General features: G+C 32.9%; 1 protein-coding gene across 1 annotated transcript in view; it reads right to left on the bottom strand.

Moving 5' to 3' along the window:
- Positions 1-17,429, bottom strand: part of WDR27 (WD repeat domain 27) — a 132,428-nt gene that overhangs the window by 99,311 nt on the left and 15,688 nt on the right. Inside the window, exons 12-18 of the mRNA XM_049830926.1 lie at positions 17,084-17,160; positions 15,431-15,509; positions 14,839-14,910; positions 13,501-13,604; positions 10,516-10,605; positions 6,086-6,207; positions 5,356-5,489 (exon numbers count right to left, since the gene is read on the bottom strand). Coding sequence (XP_049686883.1) covers positions 5,356-5,489; positions 6,086-6,207; positions 10,516-10,605; positions 13,501-13,604; positions 14,839-14,910; positions 15,431-15,509; positions 17,084-17,160 — 678 coding nt within the window. The remainder of the gene's footprint in view (positions 1-5,355; positions 5,490-6,085; positions 6,208-10,515; positions 10,606-13,500; positions 13,605-14,838; positions 14,911-15,430; positions 15,510-17,083; positions 17,161-17,429) is intronic.

Genomic DNA, 17,429 nt, shown 5'->3' with positions numbered 1-17,429 from the left:
AAAAGATTGTTACATATCTTACAAAGGGCTTGTTCAGGAATTATTCAAAGGAATTAATGCAGCAATGGTCAGAAGGTGGTGTAATGTTTATAAAGATAAAGGTGTGAAGAGCACACAAAGGAAAAGCTTTTTAGATCATTGAAAGATATTACAACTTATCAGTAAGAAGGCCCGCTTAACAAAATAACTGCTTCTGTCTGCAGAAAATCAACAGATTTCTGTCAATGTAACAAGGGTTACTTTGTAAGTAAAAAAAAAAAAAAAAGATAATAACAAGTAAGATAAGAAATCTTCAAAAGGAAAGAAAATTTGCTTCTATTTTCCCAACAGAAGTGAATTCTGAAGATAAAATCATATACAACTAGGTTAAGAATTCCATCTCAGGTCTGGCCACTTTCCATAGATAAAGTTGACAATCTGCCATTAGCAGAGCCAATTCCTTTGTTTCAGGGTTTCGAATATGAATGCACTGTCACAGAAAGTTGTGAAGTTGTTTTCAGCTATTACAAAACACCACAAGCTCTAGAAAATGCTGCACAGATTAAGACCAGGAATGTGAAGTGAATATAGGCAAAATTCCATCTCACAAGGCAACTGGAGAGGCTATTGTAGCACAAATGTGCCCTAAAAATTGTCTAAATTAGACCAACACCTCCTCAAGCCACAGAAAACTTGTGATGGAGGCAAAAAAAATGGATGAACAGTATCTTCTTACTACATTTTTTCCAGGTCTCCAATTCTATGCACAGCACATAATAGCAGCTGACAATCCTATAGATCAGGTATCCAAATAAAATCACATTTGTGTTGATGTACCCAAAATTACAATTCTGTCCTCCTTTAATGTCTTCAATCATCAGAATTCCGACAACAGTGTAAATGATTGATCTCTGTAATCTCTTATATCCTGCATACTTTGGGGATGTAATCATTTTTGGAGAATACACTTACAGTATACAGTTATTTTCAGACTAGTATGTCTTCAGAAATAAAATATAAAACCAGATTTTAAGATACAAACACTTCCTGCAATGATTGCAGAGACTGATGTGTCTACTTTTCAGCTGATTTCAAGTCCTTTGCTGAAAGCATTTTTCAGGAGACCCAGATAAAGTAGAAACATTTTGATGACAGCCAAAGAACTTCAATGTATGGAAGTATGTTACTATGCTAAAACCAGAAGATGAATAGGCACCTAAAAAACCCTCCCCCAAAAAAGCTTGATACAGATCTGACATTTAAAATTTTAGGGAAAATGGCTGCACGTGACAAAGTGAAAACTAAGTGACAGACCACAAACTTCATCAGTATAACAGATCATAAGGTTTCAGGCTATTAAAAACATTTTTATATGCACTGTAAAAATTAATCTTCAAACAGTAGTCCCATTATACATTTCCAGACACAGCCTTGAGTTCAGTAAAATAAAAGAATCAGTTACATGAAAAGGAAAAGACTCACTTCATCTTCTGGAATGCTTAGAATTTCTCATAACTGAAAAATATTCTCTCTTACACTACTGAGGAGGGTGGATGTCATTTACTGACCCTATGTAATGAATCTTAGACATAAAGAAAAGATAAGCACAGGAAAATTTAAAGCATTTAGAGATGATTGCTGTTAGAATGTTGTTAGAATTCATCTTATGACTTATGTACTTCTCATCTAGTTTCCATTCTGTTTCTGATAAAAAACAAAGAGTGTTTAAGTTCTTTGATCTAATGGCTAAAGCTCAAAGGAACCAAGCTTAGAATATTCTTATTATCATACTGCTGAATCAGATCTGTGTAGACCATTTTCTTAAGAAGTTTAAACTGGCTTAAAGTGGTTTGCATGAAAATAATTATCCTGTTAAACATTAAATTTCCAAAAGTACCTGCAATGAACACTCTCCTATATATCCCTAGCATGCTAAATTTTAAACCCACTTAGCATAGCTTTTGCTCTATCCATCTATAATATGTTCTGGTATAGTTTCCCTTTTCATCAGAGTAGATATTTTATCATTACTTCCCTTACTGTATGTATGATTAGTATAACTAGTTGCTAAATATAATGGCTTTAGAAGGCACTCTTTCTGTTAATGGAACACAATTTTCTCCTTTTTAAACTCCTTTCAAATTGGTCATGCTGATCTTTAAAACAACACATAAAACTATAAAAATGAGGTAACAACACATAGATGTTTTGTTCTGCTCAAATTTTTTCTGTGAATTAAAAGTAATTAAGAATTTAAAAAATAATGATAAACTGAGAAGCAAATAGTTATACTTTATATCAGCATGCACAACTGCTTATGAGAGTGGAAATTCAATAGTTAGTAATTTTGGAGAATGTAAAGAAAACTGTTTAGGTTGTGAATCATTTTGAGATTAATCATAGAAGCAGAATCAGGAGATCTGTATCCTATTCCTGAAACTGCAATGAATCTCCTCTGTGACAGATGTAAATAAGGATACATTTAAATAAGCCTATAAGGAATATAGCATTCTTTTTTCTCATTTCCACTTCTCAGTTTCACCTTTAAAACTGAACCAATATTTAACCATTTAATGAAGTTGTTCTGATGCTCAGTTAGTTAATACTTATGGGGAGTTCTTTGAAAACTCTGCACAGAGAAACAGTGATATGATTTGTCATTGTACTGTCTTCACCTCCGAAATACAGTAGCAATCTATTGGTTAGCCAGACTGCACTGCCATGCCCTTCTAATTAAGGGTATGAAGCATGCTTTGGTGTTAGATGTAGTGTCTTCTTCAATCAGTTCCATTCAAGCATTCTTCCAAACTTGGCTCAGAAGGCAGAATGCAAGAGTTGTGAGAAACAAAAGGAATGATGCAGTCTTCCATAAAAGAAAGAAATGCTGGGAGATGAACTGGAGGGAATCCACAAGAAAATGTCAAAGCAAATTAACCTTTAATACCTTTTATTTATAGATATATATAACCAGGCCTCAGACTGGTTTATGGATTTGTTGTAATGTCTACAACTGTGTGTTTGGTATTTTGGCATTACACTAACATCCCAGAGAGTCTAATTGCATATATTTGAGTTAGTGTTAACGCATCAAGAAATACTGAGAGCATGGCAATAACAATTTCTGCTATAAGCACAACCCTACATCCATACCTTAACAGCTTTAAATCAGGATATTATGTGCTTCTAACAAAGCAATTGGAACAACACAGAACCCAGTAGAAGTTCACTGCCCAAGTCCTCGCAAAACTGCTTGAGTGGGTTCTACAATTACATCAAGTTCCATACTACCTTTAGTTTCTGAACTAACTAGCTTAAAGGTAGTACAGACGACTCTTCCACAACAGTAACTGCATGTATGGATTTTCTTCAGGTTATTGGGTACTTTCCTCTGGGAGGCATGGGTATTTTGTTAGGAAAAAAAAAAAAAAAAGTTCCTTATTAAAGCCTAAGCCCCCACAAATAGAAGGAAAAAATATTTTTAACTAAATCTTAAAACTGAAAAATAATCAGAAGAGGGAAGGATCTAAAAGGTCAGAATATTGTTTTCCATTTTCTTTTTCTAAGTTCCTCCATGATTGCCTGTATAAATTTTAAAAGCTAAGAATTATATGAAAGAAGCAGTTGCCTGACTCAGTTTCCAAATATTACTTATTCACACTATGAATAGATTTCAAGCAAAACTGGGGACAGGAGTCACTTTTCCTGCCTTCCAGGTACCTCCTGTAATATTACAATTTGCTACAGGGTAAGCACTTCAGAACATGAGATCTCTGTAGAACCAGTTATGAGAAAAGAGAGTCAAAGGACGGGGGGTAGAAATCCTTTCAAAAAAACTTGTGTCTGTATTTCAGTATTTTCTTTTCATTTTCTTCTATTAGTTTTACCCTCCTAATGTAATGTATATACTATAACATCAAAGCAGGAAATTCTGTATTCTTTTGTATTTAGTTTTCCAGTCTATTTGCTATACTACCATTCTAAATAGAGTATATGAATAAAATAAGAGCCACACCACCACCCTCCATTAAGGGTTTTGACCAAAAATGGAAGCTAAAGAATCACAAGTGACAGACTGTAAAACCAAGCAGGTCACTGAAAACCACAATTAATTAACCATTCAAAAAAATTTTTAAACAGAACTTAGATCATAATCCATTAGCTACTTTTTCATATAAGAAGGAATTTTTGTTCTTAAAAGAGTGTATTTTAAAGGAGGGATATTATTTCTCATTTTTATTCCTTTTGTTTTCTGCATGACAATTTAAAGTTTCAGTGAAGTTCCACCTACCAGATTCATGCCTCCATCCAGGAAAGCATTCCTATTCAAAAATGTATTTAAACCTGTGCTTAGTATGTTTTTCTGTGCAGTGGCAAAATTACCAAGGAAATAGGCCAGTTTTTCCCATCTGAGGATGCAGCCCAATACTATTTAATGTCATGAACAGACAGAACACACCACTCACAATATCAACTAATAGACTTCAGTGTTGTAACCTTAATTCTCTTTGACCTACCACTTAAAATCTAAAGTCATAATATCAGACAAAGAAAAATATCTCTTCAAGGTGTTTTTAAATGTTATTTTGTCTAAACAAATACATACATATATGTATATATATATTAAAATGTAATGACGTCTCATATGCACAAGTACTACTGAAAACCAGCAAGAGCAAATGAAGAGCAGAGAAACTTAGTAAATGGACACAAGGACAGGTTTAGCTCCAATTATAAACTAAAAGAACAGAAGAGGTATATCAGACATTTAATAAAAGAACTGATTCCAAGTTGGAAAGAAGGAGCCACATGATGATAAAAAGAATAGTATTAGTAACAAGTGCATGAAGGATGCTTAACAATGAAGAATCATAGGGACAAAATAGGGTAATAAGAAAAATAATTAGATACAATATAACAGTTGGAAAGTCAGTGGAAATTATGAAAGTGATCTACTTCCATTTGACAGAGAAAGAAGAAAACAGCCGCAGCATGTTGGAATCTCTGAAAGAAAAAGTATATAGAATATTCCTGCAAAAGTAAGATTTGCAACAGCTATTCAAACATAACTTAAGTCATTAATGCACACTGAGATGTAAACAGGCAGAAGGTAAAGCTCAGAAGGTCCCAAATGGCAACAGTAATAGTAAAACAGATTTTGCAGCAGTTAAGGTATACGCTATAAAAAATTATTTGGCCGTTCAATTTTTTTTTTCTATTATGCCAGAACAAAGATATTTTTACAATTAGCTTCTACTATTTCTTCAATTTTTTTCTTCTGTAATACTCTTGCCCCCCAGCCCACCTCACCACCCACAAAATCCCAGATCAAACAGGACAAGTACTTTCACTGGTCTGTTAATGAGAAATTGCACTCACCGTTTGAGGTCATCCTTGGTTGTGTCTAGATGGAAACTTAATAGATGAAATTCAGCTCCACAACACAGCAATATAAATGCATCTATAAAATAAAACTGTGCAAAGCGTACAGTCTTATGGAACTTTTCTTTGCCCTGAAATGCAAAGAAAATTATTAAGAATGGATTCTAAAATAATCAGTATTTTTTGTCTGAGATTCCTGGTGTTAAGGAGTAGTCTCCCTGTTATCCTGAATATATGCCAGGAGGTTAACCTACGATGTAGTGGCCCTTCCTATTTTTGACATCTATTAATCTCAAAATAAAGTTTTCATTCTACTTAACTTAGTTGGCAGTAAAGTTAATAGTATCTGTAGTCAACTGAATCTAATACAATCTAGCTTCATACTCTAAACTTCCATTTGAATTGGGGAGTAGACTCTAAAGTCAAGCAGAGCTGAGCCAATGGAAATAGAATATACAGAGCAGACAATAAAACCAAAACTTCCAGACATGCCCACCAGTTTTGTCTGCCCAGGTTGTTTTCTTTTCTTTTCATAAATTATCATGATAAAAGCCTAATTTGAAGTCAATGGAGACCACCCAGACCACAGAATCAGTTGGAATTACCACCACTCAGTAGCTCTGAAAATCAGGCTGTATGTTCCTCCTACAGAGCTGTTAAAATGGAAGTAGATGAAAGTGCAAAACAATGCGCTCTGTGAACCAAACTGACAAAAGTTTCTAATTACCAGAATTAGGGCAGGTTCATTATTGCAGACTGACCAGACCCTTAAAGTTCTGTCTTCTGATGCAGAAACTAACCACTTCTTGTCATGACTCCAGCCAACAGAGTTAACTGCACCATCATGACCTAATAAAAATAATAATGGAAATATCATAAAGCTCGTTTCTTGCATTTATACATTTCTCCAGAGTTAATCGTATTGTTTTAATATAATTATACACAATATTAAAATAGATTTTAAGTACAGGCTTTAAATGGTTGTATTAAAACTGGTAACAGTAAACCAGTTATTAATTTTTTCTTCCACAAAAAAACATGGAAAAATGTCTCTCATTAATAATCAGACAATGATAATTCTGACTCTAATTTTTCAAAGTTATTGGAAGATCGTTTTCAAGAAACATCCTTGAAATTCAATTTAAGCAAAGATACAGTGTTACTCAAAAAGAGAATCTGAGTATTATATTATAATGAAATTTTATATTAGGCATGATCTGGAAACCACTTAAGACCTTGCAAATAGTTGTAATACTTTATTTTATTCATTAAGCTTTTATTACTGAGCTAGCTGATTTTGTAAAAACACAATGAACATGCCATTACAACAGCTTCTGCAGAACTGTCTCATTAGATTAAAAAAATGTAACTGCCTGTTTAAAAATCATAGTTTAAAGTATTATAATCTCCAATTAATAGGAAAAAGCTTCTACAAGAAACAGACTTTTCCGGTTTGGTGTCACACAGTTAAAAACAAGATTAGAAACTTACAAAGAAAGAACTTAAAAAAACAGAAACATTATCCAGAAGCTAAAATTATTAATTTGATCTAAAATTATATTGATGCCGATCAAAAAGGTCAAAAAAGAAGAAAATATGTCAAAAAATTTAACAAACTTTGGCCCATATTATTATAATTTGTCCAGATGAACTCTGATTAATTTTATCTAGCCGTAAAACATTCAAAGTTCTTATGCTGCCCTCTTGTGCACATTTTCTCTTTAGTCAACTGAAGCTTTATACAAAAACATTGATTGCTTTAAATTGCAGGAAGGCAAGTCAATTTATCTCAGCACTTAAGATCTATGACAACATATATCTATAAAAGGATTATAAACAAGATATTTTAATTCCCATTTACCAAAGACCTGTAGAATAATCATTCAGAAAACTACATAGGTACTGGATAAGTACATATGTTAAGTACTACATTTATTTTATTCTGAACACAAAAATTTATTTGGAGGCTTTGGTTTTGTAAAACCATTCGGAAGCCTTGAATCATCTCCATTAAAGAAAAAAACCAAACACAACTAACCAAACAAACAAACAAGAAAAACCTTACCAGAATATACAAAACAGTTTTCCAAAGTGGTAAGAAACTTGAGAACATGAGAAACTTTAGGAAAATCTGAGGTTTGGAAAATTGGAAGAGCCATGCAAAAAGCTTAAGAATCTCTGCACTCCAGGTCCCCCAATCCCAAAGCACAGTGAAGGAGATGCCAGCTGGCTTGCAAGAGGCCAGTAAGCTTCAAAACAGGCATTACTCAGGGTTCCCCAGTCCTGAAGCACACTGAGAAGGACAGCAGCTGGTTTTGTAAAAAGACTTCTTCAAAAAGGCCATGCTGGCTGTAACTCTTTTAAAGCTGGTCAATATTACCTGCATTTCTCTATAGGATACAGATACCTGAAGAGCCAGTACTGAAGAGGAATGCAGAACTACGTAAAACTAACTAAGCACTTCAGGGAAGAAAACTGAATAAATTAGGCTTATAGCAAAATTGCTGTTGTTATACCACTCTTCTCTGATGGTGCATTATAAAAATATTATTTTCGATAATCAGCTATACTCAGATGTAATTCTGCCTTGAAATTGAAAATTTTGAACAGACTAGATATCATTGCCATTTCTTGAAAAAGGAAAGTTTCACATTACCGTTGATTGCAACTCTGAATAAGAGCAATGCAACATGTTTTTTAATGAAAAGAAAATACATTCATTATGACACTTCAAAACCAAAGGCATTTAAAGTAGAAAATAAATAGGCGATTTCATGATAATCTGAACTGTACAGAAGAACTACATGAATGAAATAAGCACGCAACTGATGGTTTGCAGTTCCTACTCCCCTACAGTACAGTACCTGACAGTTTCACATTTATATTACTTTTGAAAAGAACTACATGCACAGGTTGCATTCTTATGTTACCTAAAAGGCCTGAAGTAGAATGTGGTTTACACTTCTTTTCAGACTGTGCATCATAAAGCAAGACATAGAATAAAGAACCAATGAAATTAATTAGTAGTGCAAAACCTAAGAAAACTAATAGAACAAAGCCAACTGTCAGAAGAACAATTTAGTAATAAATCAAAATTTTTTAAAGCAAGACAAAGAACTAGTACTTGACACCTTAACTACTGGCACCAGAAAAAGCTTCTCTGTAGCAGCATGAAGTTTGGTGCAGGTGACTTTACTCTTTTCATCACAATAAATTAGCCTGTATTTGCAGAGTACTGCAATATTTTAGGGAGCTCTGAATGTTGAAACATCTTATAAAATCATAATAAAAAATTTTATGTCACAGAAAGACAAAGCCTTTTGTTAATAATGTGTCAAAACCTAAGTACTGTTTCCTTCATGATTTACAGAGTAACATAAACTAAGGTTTTCTTTCAAATTTTGAAACCTCTAATCTTTTTTTTTCTGCTTTCAAATATGTCTACTTAGATTAATATTTGTTCATATTGAAGTCTATGTTTTCTGTTATTGCCAGTATCAAGCCATTCCTCAGATATTCTTTGGTATTTAGCAAGTATATGGAGGTATAGATACAACAAAGTCAATGAAATTAGTATCTTCCTCTGAGATGAAACAAAGATAAAACTCAATTATTACCAGTCCAAAATCAATGAAGCCTTCACAAAAGCAAACTCCAGTGGGGGGAAAAAAAATAATCAAAAAAAGAGTATTTCACAGAATTGAAATGTCACTTTCTGCGCACATAATCTCTAGATACATTCAAGTAAAACCAGCCTGCCTAACTTCTTGATAGTGGTTCACATGAACAGAAGCTGGATCTGCAGTGCAAAAGACAAACTGCAAAGAACAGCTACAGAACACATACTGTACAATGATAATTTATAGCCTTATGGAATAATTTTGCAACACGTTCTACGTCATGTTCAGAGTAGACCTGCTACCAAAAAAAAAGACTTTAAAGTTCTTGAAAATCATTTACATTTTAGCTTCTTCAGATTACTTAAGAAAGTTGTGTTTCTGAAGAAACACTGAATTCTTTGGGCACAACTCTGTTAAGGTGCTGTGTACCAAATACTGAAGTGGTACTGTATCATTATTTCAAAATTACTGCTTTTGTTGCAGTACTATCTAAATAACAAAATTCTGTCAATAAAACCTCAAAACACTATTCCTGCCTGCAGTTTATATGACTTGCACTATGAATTTTCTCAAATTAGTCAGTGATAGATGAAGAAAAATATTTTTTAAAGTTTATGAACTAGCTATTGTGGAAAAAAAAGACCTTACTACCCTGCTCACAAGGCATATTTTCATCAATTTCCTCACACAAAAAGGAAAATATCAGTAATGTTGCCTCCATCAGTTGTCACAATGCCACAGCTTCTTCCACTAAATACAATGAAAATTACTCCAAAAAAATCAGAAATCAGTTATCAGAGTTATTTACTTAGAAAAAACTTTCTAAAATAACTTAAAATAGCCTACTTTTATACCTGTTAAGGTCTACTAGTAAATGACAGTCATCTTCCATTATGAACTTCCACAGAAAATTCATATAGCAGGACTAATTTAAAGTCATAGCATTTACTGTTACTAAAAATTCAACAGATAGTTCTTGTAGAAATTTAGAATTAATTTTTCTTAAGGCTTATTTACAATGTTAAGTGATGCACATGTGTTTGCACATGCAAACACTTTTGCAGATATGGATTTCTCCACAGGAATAGTCCCCTTCTTTAAAATAGTTCTTTAGAAGTCTGGAGCTGCAAACTAGACACATTTTTTGCAAAGTCATCACAGTCAATTTTTTGGCTAATAATCTATTACAATATACTACTGCAATATACACATGCATTATCATTACAATATATTGTCTTTATAATTTCTATTTTATTTTTGTAATATACATACACAATGCAGATTGCAATATATATCATGATAGACTACTATTTACCTCCTAAATAATTGAGAAATGGGAAAACATGGTAGGCAGTCTAATTCTAGATCAAAATTAACCAATCAGAGAAATTACTTCTACATCTTTAAATCAGGAGTATCCCCCCCCCCCCCCTCGTTGTTCTCAAGGTGATGTAAGTGGAATCTTTTAATTACTATGCCATTTTATGTTACACTCAATCATATACTATTTCTTTAATAATGTAATTCATAAATTTACCTGAAAAAACGTTATATGTATCGGTGAGATTGGAATTGAATATCAGTACAGTTTTGTCAGCCAGGCCGCAAGACAGCATCTCTCCATCGCCTATAAAGAAGAGTGTCTAATGTTTTATATTTGAAAGCAACAAGGACCTAATATGCTGTTCCTTTTAATCAGAAAAATCACATATGTCACTACAACAAAACACAAACCAGGTATTCATTTGATATATTTAACTTGTATTTTGTATGAACATCACAAACATATGTTGCAGAATTCGATAGGACTTGGTATGTAATTCACTTCTTGTCCTGACATTGTCTCAAAACTTCATCACAAGGCAGAAATTCACTTTTCACAAAAAACGTGCTACAAAATTTAAGTGCAAAAATTTTTAGCAGTCATCTATTTCCTTACACTTTTTTTTTTTCTCTTCATATTAAAGTTATATCACCTTTTCTTACATATTAGAATAAAAAGCACATATTAGTCATTCTGGATTGTTTCTTAAAGATGACAAATTTCCTTCATAAGGTAATCCTAAAAACTGTCCAAGTGCAGTCAGATTGTTCCTGCATATTAGTAATCAGCAGGGGCACGCAATGACAGAATAGATTCCCTTAATGTCTACATAATGCAGCGATTTGTGAAATGTAACTGTCTGCTCAAAAGCTTTTTCCTGAAAAAAATTAAAATTATAAAGAGCAGATAAATGAGCCAGTGGGAAAAAATAAGGGAGGATGGAGCAAGAGAAAATAGCAATGAGAGAAAGTAAGGAAATGAAACGCAGAATGCAAATCAATGCTACTAGGTTCACTGTGAAAAGCATTTTTAAAGAGGTACCACCTGAACACCCCCTTCATAAATCTCCTGAGCATCTTTACAAAGGGAGAGGGAATAAAAGTCATGCTTGACATCACCAACATTATGCACTGCTACCTACTGTCCAAGTACAATCCACAATGCAGGCTCAGAATGCTATATTCCACAACACATTTTTTCCTACATTATGGCAGTATAAACAGATAAGAGATTTGTATTTCTAATCTCTGAGATTCATCTACTAAAAGTGAACTTTAAGTGAGACACACTTAAATGTGGGTATATGCTAAGAAGAGGCATTCCAGAATCTTTTTTTCTGCTATCAGTTATTAAATGCACCAGTATACTAAACCAGGAGAGAACTACTTTATAAAAATATTTTTCATTTTATCTGACAAGCAATATTTCAGTTGAGTTTTTCTCCAGGTACTAGTAATTGCACATACTAAATAATGCTGTTAAATATTTCCATCACAAAAATAAGTAGTCCTGGACAAAGTATTAAAAAAAATGCATGCCCCACAAACTCAAAGGTATGAAGTCTTTGAGGTAAAGGGTCGTGCTCTTCTGCAGATTTCCCTCACTTTACCCAAAGTTTTGACAGCATGTATTTTCAGCATGAGAGCTGATTGGTAAATATATCAGGTAACTGGTACAAGGTAAGTCACACACACAGAATTAACAATATATAAACATTCTTGTGCATACAGAATGAGAGAAAATAATTTTGCATAGAATTTTGGAAGCCTGTTTAATGGAACATCATCTCAAATCCTGAATAAAACTGTTTTCTAACACAGCAACAAGTCATAAACTGTAATGCCTCCAATACTACAAAAGGATGTTTAATAAATCTAACCAGGTTTGCATTAACTCACTCATGCAACTTTACAACCTCTTAAGTTTTACTTAAGTTTTTTATTTAATTTTTCTGTCTACAATGTTTAAAGATGCACATAAATATTAATTATAGTGATTCACACTTTACAAAGACCACTTGAAAGATTGTTCCAAGCTGCAGCTCCAAGTTGCAGATTTGCAACAGCAAATGTATTGTAAAGCTAGAAACCATCTGGTCAACACAGACTACAACAATAACAGAACACCTCTTTAACCAGCTTACAATAATATGATTTTTTTACTTCAAGAAAAAGAATCTCTGCAATTTTTGCTAAACTTTGTTTTGCTAAACTGTGGTGTTTAAGCCTGTGTGTCCATGTGTGTGAGTGCGAGAGACAGAGAAAGATGTTCCTTCCTCAGGGTAAGTAAAAGAGGATTGATACTTAAAATATATTACTGAAGCTATAGCGATGCTTTTCTTTGCTAAAAAAAGAACTTTTAGTTTTAAGCGCACATAACATTCCTAGAAATAAGCTCTCTGCAACCAATTTCATTCAGGAGCCATAAAAATAATTTCTTCCCGTTCTCTAGGGAACAGAGAGATGGCTGGAATATATTTTAGAAGTTACTGATTGCATCGAATTGCTTTTATTTCTTGAAGATGAAAGTCGCTCTTGTCCTCAAAATATTTATAAAGATCTACATTTTTACATACTTTGAAAATATTATGGTTTGCAGAGTGTACATTGACATGATTATATACTTGGTAATATATTTGATTGCTAGTCTAAGAAGTGGTTTCTGTATAATCATATTTGTGTGGATTGGAAATTACTAAACCTATTACAAGATTCACTTCCTGAAAGCAGTTAAGAAAAATACTCTTTTTCGGATTATATGGAAGAATTCTTTGTTTTATATTTTAATACATAAAAACTTAATAATGTTTACATAAGAAATTGGAGTATTCTGATTCTTTTGAAACAGAGCTTCAGCTTTTAGTACACCCTAATGACACTAACTGTCTCAGAAAATAAATTCCTTAATAAAAGAACTTGTTAGACTACTAATTTTCAAGTTGTAGTGGGAAAGTCATAGAATAAGTCCAAAAGGAAACAAGATGTAAATTCAGAGACTTAGAATCCTTTTACATACATGTTAGCAGCTTGCATGGTTTTGCAAGTTAAAAAATTATGATCAAACAGTACATGGTATTATCAGACAGTTTTCTGGGAATTTACCTAGTAAATCCATGGTCTTAATATACCATGTCACACAAATTTTGTTTTTCTCTCTGCACACTGACACAATTGTACATTTTATAAAGCCCGTACGTACCAGAATACTGAACACAAAAAATTGGGGTTGGTTTACAAGTAACAGATATCTCTTTCTCGTATTTGATTGGAGGATAACTTTCCAATGGATATTCTTTATTTTTACTTCAAAGAAGGAAAAAAAGAGAAAGAGAGGAAAAAAAATATTAAGATACCTTAACTCAGTACATTTTCATTTCAATTGTGAAATAAATGTACTTTGGGAGCTATTCTAAACATCTTCATGTAAATATTTCCTGGAAAACCTATGTTAAATCCAAGATAAGAGGCAGAATGAATTTTAAATTGTCATACTAAAATTACTCCTATCACCAACTGTTATGAATTCATGAGATCAAGAATTAACATGGACTTGTACATAAAATCAAGCTTCTTAAGTTGCATACCTACCTAATATAAGTAAAGAATGCAAACTCTATCTTGTTGTGACAATAAGCAATATGAAAAATATCTCCATATGTTAAAATAAGAATTACACTGATAACCTATTTAACAAGATACTAAAAAAAAAAACCCACAAAACTTGAAGTGCTAAGCAGCTTAACCTATCATAAAATAGTGCAAAGCAATCTTGAAATTATCGGAAGTGCTCAAAGGCTTGCCTTTGTGTGCAAGGCTTACAAAAACTTAGTCTTGAGCTAATAAGTGTTTTTTTAACACTTTAACATTTTTTTAAAAAGAGAAAAATGATGGAATGAATAATTCTATACTTTTATGTTTGTACTACATAGAACAAAGACTCTATATAATACTAAAGAGAAAAAATGTGTGTAATATCCCCATTTAACATGCCACGCCAATTAACATAAAAGTGCCAGCTCTAAAAAAACCCATTCATTCTTTGTGTCCACAGTGATGATGAATCCACTGGTCAAATTGTACCATTATGTATACTCTGTTTAAATCCAGTAGAGTAAGCTTGCATTAGCTTAAGATAATATGATTTTAGGGGTGAATGAGGCATATGATCTGAAATCACTAAGTCTCACTGTGCCACATTCAGTTATTTTTCTGACTGGAATTGCTGTTTAAGAACATATTAGGACTATGCTTCCAACCATATTTAGCACCTGTTCTTCTTTCTAGCAACAAAAATCTAAGAAAATAGATACGTGTATTTTCTTTTATACATAAGACTTACTCTTGATTTATAGTCTGATAAACTGAATCACTTGCCGCAGTCATTTTATAGCAAAGTTATGAAGCATTTTAGTTCCAGTGATACACCTAACTAAAAAGTTCCAGTGAGAGAAGAAGCTACAAACCATATTTCCTATACAACTGTATTTATCCTCATTTTAATTTGTTCATCCTCTAATGGAGTTGTTGGGTTACCTACCATTTACAACTGGTCTTCCACTTCGATACCTCATTTTTCTTCAGGTTATTATTTGGAGAAAACATGGTCATTCTACAAGAAAGAACACAGACTCTCCTATATGAAACATTAAATGAGAGAAATAGTTTATTTCAAACAAAGAACAATCCTACTTCCTTCTTACTATTTATGTCTACTAGTAATGTCAGTAGGTAAGATAATGTACACATTGATGACAAGATAACTTTCTAATGATCTAATGCTTGAGTTTGCACCTAAGTTTTGCTTTCTATGAGTTATTTGTTGGATACTGCATTCTGAAGGTCAAAGTCCACTCATAGAAAGTTCTGAAATTTCTTTCTGTAAAGCTAAAGACACAAGAGTTTAATATGAATGAGACAGAGTGCCTAATACAGATTTTGGAAGGAAGTTGAATACTGACCAGAACCTGTGAAAATTTTGGTTTATGACATATTTTTAAAATTATTTTGTTTGATAACATCATATCTGTTTTCATGGATGATTAACTTCAGTCAAGAGACTACATGGGTCTATTATGTGACAAAATATCACACACCAATGAAACAGACAAAATAATAATGTACCTACTCACCGTGGTGCTGCTGTATAACCTGATGACTTAATTTTATAATGGAAAACCAGTGGCTGATCTTTCACTGTGCTTTTCACTCCTATAGTAAAATAATATAATTTACTTTTTTTTTTAACATATTTTTACAGTTAGGGTAGACAGTTAAGCTAGCACAGTAGAAATATTTGATGTCTCCTTATGTTATAAAACACATTTATGACCAATCACTCTAAAATAATGATTACTGAGAAAAGGAAAGAAATATGAACTGTTATGTTGTATAACATCCCTCCTCCAATCATATCAATGAGTAGGAAGTTTAAATTTTGAATTAACAAGAATACTGCTCTGAGGAAGTTGTTTCATCATTCATTCACAACTGTGTTTTCTAGTTGCCTATTTTATGCTTAGACTTTATATGCACTAGCTATAATGTATTCACACCTTATATTTGGAATATGGAATGCATCTAAAGATCATTAACAAACTGGTGGGTGCGTACACATAAATGTTTGGGGGTTTACATGGCTTAATTCATTAATAACGTCTGCATTCACACTGCTGTACTAAGAAGCCTGCAGGGCAGCCTCCAGCCCAAAACTAAATATGAGCTTTTCATATCAGCAGAAACAAACTAATCAAAACATGTTGTAAAGGGAGAAATCTTGTTGATATTCCTGGAGAAAAATTTCAGGTGCATTGGCAGTGATCTTGTGGACACATTTACCTATGCTGAGGACAGAAGCTCTGTCAACTCCCACCAGCCATCTTTTCTCTTTTTGTAGCAATGAGGCAGGAAAGGGTCCTGCCCGGGAAGCTCCCACTTGCCATAAGAGACCACAGGATTTCCCTAGAGCACCTAATCTGTCTGAGCATGAAGTGTCAAAAAGAGTAGTACAGGTATCAGTGCTGGGTGTCCAAAGCTGCCTAGAATCCTAGCTAAAACACTGTAGACGCATTCTCAGAATATCATACAAGACTAACGATATAGCTTTTGACATTCTAACAAGTCCAACAAGTACAATCAATATAATAAAAATGGATTATTTCTCCATGTCTACAGCTACCAGTATTTTTACATCTTTTCTAAAGAAAAGGTGATAATGAAAAAATTATTTTGTAACTATTTTTTGGACTTTGCTTTACTGTTGCTAAGCAAAAAAAGCTACAAGTGCTCCTACAACAACTGGAAGTCAGATTTATTTTTTTTTAAACAGTAGGACATTGAGGCAAAAATTAACTTCCTAAACTTGCAGGTATTGACAAAAGACTATTCAGGACAATAAAAGTAACCAAAACAGGAAACCAAAGTTAAGAAAGAAAGGACAAATACAGAAAGATATATTGCATGCTATGGAAAAAGAATGACTTATGAAAAAATTAAACATTCTACACTCTTTAACTCTTTTTAAATCCAGAGAAAGTTCTCAGAGTATTGTTTCTGAAAGAAGAAAAATGCCTTATTACCATCATTTTCTCTACAAATAGATATGTAGGATATGAAATACTACTAGAAGTATAAAATTCTTCCTACTAAAATAAAAATATAATGCAATATATATTTAAAACAGAAATAAACATATTGATTGTATTAGGCACCAGCCAGTTGTGAGTCAGTTACTGTTTTTAAAAATATAACTTCACTAATTCATTTCAAGATTGGTTTATACTTACCAAGTGTTTTATTAGAAGGTTCTTTCATGGTTTTCTTTAAACCTTTACACAATGGAGAATTTGTCAATAAAGAACACCTAAGTTATAAAACCAAACAAAAAAGCCCTGATCAATGCAATGGACAAATGCATTAGATTAGGAAAAGGTGTCAAAACTTCTTTTTAGCTGTGTGTGTATGTGTGATACTAGTGAGATTTTCATAAATACAAATAAGGCATAGTGGATTAGTTATCAGCTCAGATACCCAGCAGCACAGACAAGCTTTGGCCCTGACTAGATTCACAGACCATTGCATTTACGTGGTAAATCCCATTTCTGTGAATATTAACTGATGAATTTATTACAA

The sequence above is a fragment of the Accipiter gentilis genome, chromosome 28 (genome assembly GCF_929443795.1).
Source record: "Accipiter gentilis chromosome 28, bAccGen1.1, whole genome shotgun sequence".
NCBI classification, from domain to species: domain Eukaryota; kingdom Metazoa; phylum Chordata; class Aves; order Accipitriformes; family Accipitridae; genus Astur; species Astur gentilis.
This window is presented reverse-complemented; position numbering and strand designations above follow the sequence as displayed.